At 40.2% G+C, this 9,318-nt stretch overlaps 1 protein-coding gene across 1 annotated transcript; it reads left to right on the top strand.

Annotated features, from left to right (window-relative positions):
* The first annotated feature begins 1,960 nt into the window (after positions 1–1,960).
* On the top strand, positions 1,961–3,016 carry LOC121431838 (5-hydroxytryptamine receptor 2-like). Its single transcript, XM_041629600.1, has one exon. The coding sequence runs from the start codon at positions 1,961–1,963 to the stop codon at positions 3,014–3,016; it is 1,056 nt and encodes a 351-aa protein (XP_041485534.1).
* The last annotated feature ends 6,302 nt before the right edge of the window (positions 3,017–9,318 follow it).

Here is a 9,318-nt window from a genome sequence, read left to right as displayed (position 1 = left end):
GTAAATAAAAAAATACTAACTAGACATGTGATATATTTGGGGACCCAAAGTAGATTTGCAGTTTATTGTAAGTTGCTTATACAACGCCCCATCATTAAAGTCCGCACGTCATTAGAATATGGATGAGTTCAAATTCATGTCGTTGTAAGGCAGTTCACGCAACTCCTACACGGACGCTTTTTGGAACGTAGGTAATCTATTGCCCAAAGCCCTTCAGGACAAAAAAGGTTTTCGTCGAAAATCGGTGAATCAGAAGATTAAATGCATAATCTATGACATTGTAATAATTGTGATATACTTTTCATTGCCGAAATGAAGAATAATAACAATAGTGATAATAATGATATTGGTGATTATGATAATAATAACAATGATAATAACAATTATTATAAAAAAAAAGTCACACATGATTAGCGGATCCATTCCAGCTGGACAAACGACATTTTATTTGCGCAATTTACGTCAGCTAAGAATCTGAAGACGATTTGCTATTCCGGTTCACCAATTTTCGACAAAGGCCTAGCTCTCAGCTATTCATTGATTCATTGTGATTTGACGGACATTTTCAATAGGTTTACTATGTTCTAGAATCCGTCCCCGGTGCAATTGCGAAAACTCAGTATTACCGATTAAACAGGGAGACCAAAAGTTAGAGAGGCAACTGAAATTACTGAATGTCTAGTGATAGAGAGCAATGTTCAACTTGCATAAAAAAAATAGCGTCGAATAGTGATCTTATTTGTCCAACGGTTGAATAATACCGCATGTGATTTTTTTTTATTTCTGCACACATTTGGATGACACCATACACCACACATTCTACACGATTTATGAAGGAAAAAAGAAAGAAAATGGGCAACATTACTTCATTATTGAGCTTTAAATTAATGTTAATTGTTGGTGATGGCTAATAGTAGTCACAATAAACTTGATATATTGTAAATCTTTAAAGGAAAATGAAAAGGGAGGTTTACAGCATCTATCAAACCTGATACCTTTAAATAGAAAGTTACACAGAATCGCTTTTCCTATATCGAAAATAAGTGACCTTTTCTTCACAATTATGCGTAATTGACTATACGCTCAGTATTCATTTTAAATCTAATTATTTTTAAAGCTGCCGATCATCACTAGGACATGAACATTGTTTGCATCTGGACTCAAAGATATAACTTGAAATTTAATTTCCGTTCCCTTCCCTATTTAAGAACGCCGTGACGAGATTGGATCACTTGATCAACTTTATCCCGTTTTCATTCAGATATGATTAATGAGGCGAATGGATGAATAACCCGAAAACCAAATGATTTCTTGTGAAATGCTTAATTTCACAATATTTTCCCCAAAGTTTGACAAGGTATACTAATGAATCAATATTAAACCCCGATTCTTCTAGGTCATCGATCATTTAAAATCAAACGAAGGGCTTCACCCACCCAATAAATCCGCAAAGCAGTTATGTATATTAGATAATAAATAAAAGTGAACATTATCCTTATTGAAATATAAATCACAGTTGGTACTAATTAACTTGATCATCAGATTGATGTCTGTCGCAATGAGAGGACGTCAGAGAAAAGCGTTACTTAGCATGCTTAGAGGATTACTGGCAGTTCCTACCAGACTGCTTAAATGCACAAGTATGGTAGTAGTAAGTGCTTTAGGTTCTACTGCCTTAGGTCATCTTCTGAAGAGCTTATACATGCAGTCCACCTTCAGATCTTCCTGAAATGTTGACGATGACACCAATAAAATAAACTGTATTTGAGACATCTGACTAAAACGTAACTGTAACTAATAGATCAATTGAACAACTATAAACTGCCTGGTTTTAGGTCGTCATGAGTGATATTCCCTAAAGTTATTCTTCTTTCTCTATGACTTCCAGATAAAACCTCTCTATTAGTTGGTGTTGTTGATTGGTGTGTCTACTCAGTTGTATAAAAGTAATAAGCACATCATGAATCCAACGCACGATGCAAACAGCACATGTGTATTTGTCCGAGATGTAGAACCTCTAACTATTTTAATCTATGTTGCTGTTCTCGTAACGGAAGTGGTTCTGAACATCGCCGTTTTGACTGTCATTACCCGACAGACAGAACTCCAGGAATACATGAGAATCCTCTACCGAACATTGGCAACATTGGATATGCTTCTCGGTATCGTCTGGTGTACCTGGTCCTTCGTGTGGTTTTATGGCCAAAGCCTTTGGAATTGTACAGTTGCCAGTCAGGTGTTTCCGTTCCTCCAAAGATGTCTTATCTTGAGTGTAATGGCCTGTCTTTGCGGCATCAGCTTCAATTTGTATCTCCTGATCACAAGACCACTTCGCTACCACAACATTGTCACGAAACAACGATTCTTTCTTGTCCTAGCTTCAACGCTCATTGTTGTCATACTGATCTGTTTGGTCTACTTACCGATACCTTACTCTTCATTTTCAGAGATCACCAATGCAGTGATCGCCCGTTGCCTGAACCTCAGAGTTGGTATTCTAACAGATAAAACTCACGCCATCGACGCTTTGCTCATCGTTGTTCCAGTATGTATAGCCCTTGCATTTACCTTAACCATTTACGGGAAACTTCTAGTAATCGTCTACAAGAAAAGACGCGTCGATGTCAACATACGGCTGCGGCGGCAAGCAAGAGACCTCGGGGTTCTGCAACGAAAATGCGCGAATGCGGACTATGATAATTCACCTCGTTGTCGTCCAAGTGATAACGCTCTTGAGCTCAGTGGCCAAATGTTAGAAGAACACAACGCCAGATTCTACAAACGATTCAAGGGAATCATCACGGTTCTCCTTCTCTATGGTTCTTTCTGTGCAGTTTGGATTCCGTATATCATTCACTTCTCGTTGGACCAGGAGCCAAGCTGGCTTGAGATGTTCCTTGACGTGATAGCATTGAGCAACACTTGGACCCAACCCATGGTGTATCTTCTGACCAACGAAGAGGCTAGGAAATTGTGTCGGAAATTTCTCAAACGGTACTGCATTATAGGACATTGAAGAATATGTCAACTTGTAAAAGCAGATAGGTCCCGTATTATATCACAATAAGAGAGTCTCGGTTAATCGCAAAGTTGAGAAGATCTCAAGGTCGTTCTGATCAAAATTTTAGTTTCCTTTCGATCTATCTCAAGGTTGCAATTGTTCTGACTCAAACTCTTTCAAGTCAGGGTCCAGATTTCTTATTTAGAACAGGGTGGCCCACATATTCCCGTGTGTTCTCAGTAAAAGTTCCTCGTATATTAAAACCACGCTCGGCTATATGATTGGTGACCTGGCCTGGTGCTACTAGAGATCCCCTCAATTGTCCTGTTTTAACATATACGAACTGGCTTTCCTTAAAAACTATACGATATCTAATACAAGAGTTCAGTCTTGTAAAAGCAGATAGGTCCCGTATTATATCACAATAAGAGAGTCTCGGTTAATCGCAAAGTTGAGAAGATCTCAAGGTCGTTCTGATCAAAATTTTAGTTTCCTTTAGATCTATCTCAAGGTTGCAATTGTTCTGACTCAAACTCTTTCAAGTCAGGGTCCAGATTTCTTATTTAGAACAGGGTGGCCCACATATTCCCGTGTGTTCTCAGTAAAAGTTCCTCGTATATTAAAACCACGCTCGGCTATATGATTGGTGACCTGGCCTGGTGCTACTAGAGATCCCCTCAATTGTCCTGTTTTAACATATACGAACTGGCTTTCCTTAAAAACTATACGATATCTAATACAAGAGTTCAGTCTACAAATATGGGTTAAACCGAAGCAGATCGTAGGATCCGAAGTAATTTCAAGTCCGATCTGGAACTTTTATCGTATTCATGTAACGGTTGCTTTACATTTAGGGTAACCAAACTGTCTCATTTGATTAAACAACGTCCCCCGCCCCCTCTCTCTCTCTTTATGTGTGTGTGTTTTTGGTAACCAGGAGTATTGTATCACATGTATGTAGTAAATACAACCTCTAATCTAAATGACATTCTTGGAACACCATATGAGCAGATCAATTGAGATGTTACCACATCCGAAGACTTTACTTATGAATTATAGGCCAATCAGTAGTGTGGAAGCGTCGTGGTGTAGCGGTTCTGACTCTCGTCTTGTAGTAATTAGAAGGTCGATTGTTCGAACCTCTCAGCGACTAAGCCTTGTCGTCCTTTCGCAAGGCTTCAATGCACACTTGACACTTTGCCTCCCTCTACCCAGATGGGTGTTTCTCAACGCAAACCGTTTCTCAAAGCTGATCATGAGTTGTGATCGACTTTACGAATGAATGGTGATCCTCTCTTAGGAGCTAAATCAACACCAATGAGTATTTTGTGTACATAACATACCTAAAGAAAGGATCACCACGCAGTCCTTCGTAAAGTATAGCTTCTGCGAACAGCTTTTTAAAATGGTGACACGACACAATGCTCCTGCAATATTTCTCCGGTCTTAATATCTAGAGCGGACAGTGTTAGTGTTAAGATTGTAGTCGAGTTTTTGGTTTGAATAATGTAACGATTGGGATTCGGGTTTATGTATTTTGGGGGGTTAGGTATCATGTTTTGCTTAACGTGCAGATTTTCAGTCGGGACCATTATTATCGCCTTTAGCAAATGTCATAGAACCCATGAAACACACACCAGGTGTTGGATAGTTACCCGGTTAGATACGCAAGCCTATGTAGTATTTGCCTAGCAATAATTGAATCTTCGGCCTCTTGACATTGCTTGACGGAATGCTCCCCAAGGAGTGGAGAGAATGCATGCATTCTGTACGGGCATGTCAGGATGCGATGACTGTTGTATTCAGACATTGCATAGCAACCATTAATTGTAATTCAGTAGCTACCTTTCTGTAATGCATTCTTCACCACCTCTATTGTGTTTGTGCACATGCCTAGCATGATCAGTTCTGAATGTCAGAGATTCCAATCCTAGGCTGTGCCTGCTTGATTTTGAGATCCAGATATTCTGGGAGTCTGCCATTAAACTTCTCTGCAACTGGACCTATTTAGTTTCTCTGCCTTTACTTTCAGTTACTGTACATATTTATTAGTTCAAGAACCCACGATACAACATCAATTCTGGCGACGAGGATGTCTTTTCATTAATTTCAAATGACTCTATAGTTTCTGATATTGTTCCTGATTTTAGTCATTAATATGACGTCAATACCTCCACCTTCATTTTTTCTGCAAAACCCTGGAAAATTGACGACTCCATGGAATTTATGGTTCCAGCAATTCGAGAATTATCTCCTAGCCTCAGGAGGCAGCGAGTTTCTGCCAGATAGGAAGAAAGCGCTTCTGTTACATTGTCTGGGAGCTGAAGGACAGCGGATCTTTTACTCACTGGACATCTCACCATCACCATCACAGCCACGCCCAGGTCATGGAGCTCAAGCGGCTACCAATGTATACCAGGAGGCATTGGCAGCCATAGAAGCTTACTTTGTTCCGCGAATCAACGTAGTCGCTGAGAGATATAGATTCAGACGACGTAAACAGAGGCCAGATGAGACAGTTGCTGAGTATGTAGCAGCCTTGCAAGAACTTGTAAAATATTGTGCTTTTGCAAACTTGAAGGACGAGATGTTGCAAGACCAGGTAGTAGAAGGCTGTCACAATCTCCGTATCCGTGAGAGGCTACTATTAGAATCGGACTTGAATCTTCAGAAAGTTCTTGATTTTAGTAGATGCATCGAAGATGCACAGCGAGACTCCAAAGCAATTGCCAAGGGACATGAAAGTGACAGTGAGAAGGTATATGAACTACACAGAAGGAAAATGAAGGAAGGTAGAGTGGAGGGAAGAGAAAGGAAGAAAACAGAGCAGAAAACACAGAAAACAGTCGCAGAAATTGTGGAAGTCCATCTCATGCAGCATTCGACGAGAGATGTAAGGCAAGAGAGAGCAAATGCTACAGCTGCGGCAAGACTGAACATTGGGCTAAGGTTTGCCGGAAAGTCCGCAAAGTTCAAAGTGGAGCTGATGAACTTGAAACGCCCAAGGTATTAACCGTGAACACTCATCCTACAAAGCCAATAAGGTGTGAAGTTGAGCTCGCTGGGAAAGCCAAGGTTCACATGACTATTGATACAGGCTCTAGTGTGTCAATAATTCCGCTCAGCATCTACAAGAAACACTATAGTCGATGCTCTCAAGTCAGCAAACGTCAACATTTCAGAATACTCGGAAGGAAACATTCCAGTAGTTGGAATCTTTGAGACACAGGTGAAGGTTGGCGCCAAGTCAATGATCGCCAAGATTTTCGTCGTACACAGACGTTCAGCATTACTGGGCTTGGACATCTTCGACGAGTTGAAGCTTAAGATTGAAGGCAGCAAGCTCTGCGTCGAGACGGTCAGAAGTGATTCTCTGACACCAACGTCAGAGTCGACTTCGTCTACATCAAGCGACATTCTTCAGGGATTTCCTACTTTGTTTGCACCAGGTCTGGGATGTGCACACAACTTCAAACATCGCGTCAAAGTCAAAGCTAATCATCCGCCCGTTCAACAAAGGTTACCTTTATCTGTGAAGGATCAGGTTTCACAAGAATTGAAGCGGTTGAAGAAAGAAGGCGTGATAGAGAAAATAGATTTAAGTGAATGGATTTCTCCCATTGTAGTTGCCGCGAAAAAGTCGGGAAGCATATCAGGCTGTGTGTTGATTTACGTGAAGTAAATAGAGCCATTGTTGTTGATAGTTATCCGTTACCTTATATCGGTGAGCTATTTTCTGAGCTGGAAGGATCCACAGTGTTTTCCAAGATGGATCTAGCGTCAGCGTATCATCAACTCGAATTGGATGAGGAAAGTCGCGATCTTACTGGGTTCATCACACACGATGGATTATATCGCTTCAAGAGAGTTTGTTTCGGATTAGCGTCGGCGCCATCCACATTTCAGAAGCTCATGAGTAGTATCCTCGCAGGACTACCAGGAGTTCAATGCTACCTAGATGACATTATCGTGTATGGCAAGGACAGATCAGAACATGACAAACATTTGAACAATGTACTGAAGAAGTTGGAAGACGCAGGATTGCGTTTGAACCCTAGTAAATGTCAGTTTTACTTGTCAGAACTCAGTTACTTAGGGCATTGTGTGAGTTGTAAGGGTCTAGCACCTGATGATAGTCATGTCCAAGCTATTCTAGAGGCACCAGCACCTACAGATGTTAGTAAGCTTAGGTCAGTGTTAGGAATGACAAACTACTACACTAAGTTTTTACCAAACTATGCCACTGTTGTAGAACAAATGAGACGTCTTTTGTGTAAAGATGTACCTTTTGAGGGGGGGGGGGGGGCGAGCAACAAGAGGCCTATGACAAAGTCAAAAGTACGATTGCAAAGAGAATTGTTCTTGGGTTATTCAATCCGAATTTACATACTGTAGTTACCACTGATGCATCTGATTATGGGTTAGGGGCTGTACTTTCCCAAGTCAAAGAGGGACAGGAGATTCCGATAGCATTCGCTTCCAGGTCATTGTCACCCGCGGAGAGGAAATACTCGACAGGTGAAAAAGAAGCGTTAGCTTGTGTTTGGGCTTGTAACAAATGGTATACTTACCTTTGGGGTAGACACTTTGTACTTAGAACAGATCATAAAGCACTGGTTACCATGTTGAGTACTAGAGGTACAGGTAGACAAACCATGCGTATAGCATGCTGGTCTGCTCAGTTGTTGCAATTTGATTACACTGTAGAGTACAAAGCAGGTCGAGAAAACTATGTTGCAGACGCTTTGTCACGTTTACCGTTAGGTGAGGAAGAATGGTCAGATGTAGTAGATGAAGAAGAGTATGTTCTAAATCAAGTAAGGGTAGATTCACCTGTCACTGTCAAAGAGGGCAAGATGCAACTAATAATGATGAAGTATTGGTACAGGTCAGAAAGTACATTGAGGAAGGATGGTCTGGTAACCATAAATCCTTTCCTCTTGAGATCAAACCATATCTTATCTTGAGAGATGAATTGTCTGTAGTAGATGACATTGTGATGAGAGGGAATAGAATTGTAATTCCAACGTCACCTCAGGCCAAGTTTGTAGATTTTGCTCATTCAGCACATCAGGGTATTGTGAGAACCAAACAAAGGTTGAAACATACTGGTTCCCACATATTGACAAAACCGTTGAAGAAACAATCAAAAGATGTGTCACTTGTCAAGAAAATGACAAATCACATCGGGCACACAAGTGCACCAATGCAATCTGTAGAATATCCTAATTCACCGTGGGAAAAGATTTCAATTGACATTACTGGTCCTTTTGAGAATGCACCTCATGACCAAAGATATGCAATTGTAGTAGTTGACTACCATACATACATAGCAAGTGGCCTGAAGTAGCGTTTTGTAGCAATGTAACAAGCAGATCTGTAATACAGGTTCTCAAAACATTGTTCACTAGAGAGGGAATTCCAACACATTTAGTATCAGACAATGGACCGCAGTTTGTGTCACATGGGTTTGAAGAGTTCTTGGAAGAATATGGTATCACTCATGTAAGATCGTCGTTGTACTACCCTCGTGCAAACGGCGAGGTAGAACGGTTCAATAGGGTTTTGAAGTCTAGCATTCAAAATGCTATGATCGAAGGGAAAAGGTCGTTCAAAGAGACAACGTTAGATCTTTTGTTGGCATATAGATCTACGTCTCATCAAGTAACAGGTCTGTCTCCATCAGAGTTATTACATGGTAGGAAGATGAGAACCAAGTTAGATGTAAAGGGTAGAATGCCAGTTAAGACTGAAAGAAAGAAGAATGAAGTCAAACAAAGGGTAAACCAAAAACAAAGAAAGTCTGAAGAGTACACAGATGCTAAAAGAAAAGCTAGAGTGTCAGAATTCCAAGTAGGAAGTTTTGTTAGAGTTAGGAAGCAAAGATATGTAAAGAAAGGTACTCCAAAGTTTGGGGAGAAGAGAAAAATCATAAAACAGAAAGGAAAAGCAACATTTGAATTGGATGATCATACAATTTGGAATGCTTTTCATTTGTCCCCATGTACAACAGAAAATCACACTTCTGTTGCTGAAAGAGAAGAGAGTCAGGTCACAGAAAGAGACCTTGAAGATGGACAGATTAGGGGAAGAGGTCTAGAAGAGAGAAGGAGAAGTAGTAGAGTAAGGAAAGAACCAAAATACCTTCAGGATTATGTGAGGTGTTAAATAATAAATCTAGGAAAGATTTGATACCATCTTTTTGGTATATTGCTTAAGTTGATGTGAGAAATCAAATCTTGAATTAGTTTTTCAATTTGGTTGCAAAGCAAAGTAAAAATTTATAAAAACAAAAGTGAAGTTTATTGTTGAAAGAT

This window comes from Lytechinus variegatus, chromosome 1, assembly GCF_018143015.1.
Source record: "Lytechinus variegatus isolate NC3 chromosome 1, Lvar_3.0, whole genome shotgun sequence".
Lineage (NCBI taxonomy): Eukaryota > Metazoa > Echinodermata > Echinoidea > Temnopleuroida > Toxopneustidae > Lytechinus > Lytechinus variegatus.
The sequence above is the reverse complement of the archived record's forward strand: the minus strand, read 5'-3'. Positions and strand labels throughout refer to the sequence as shown.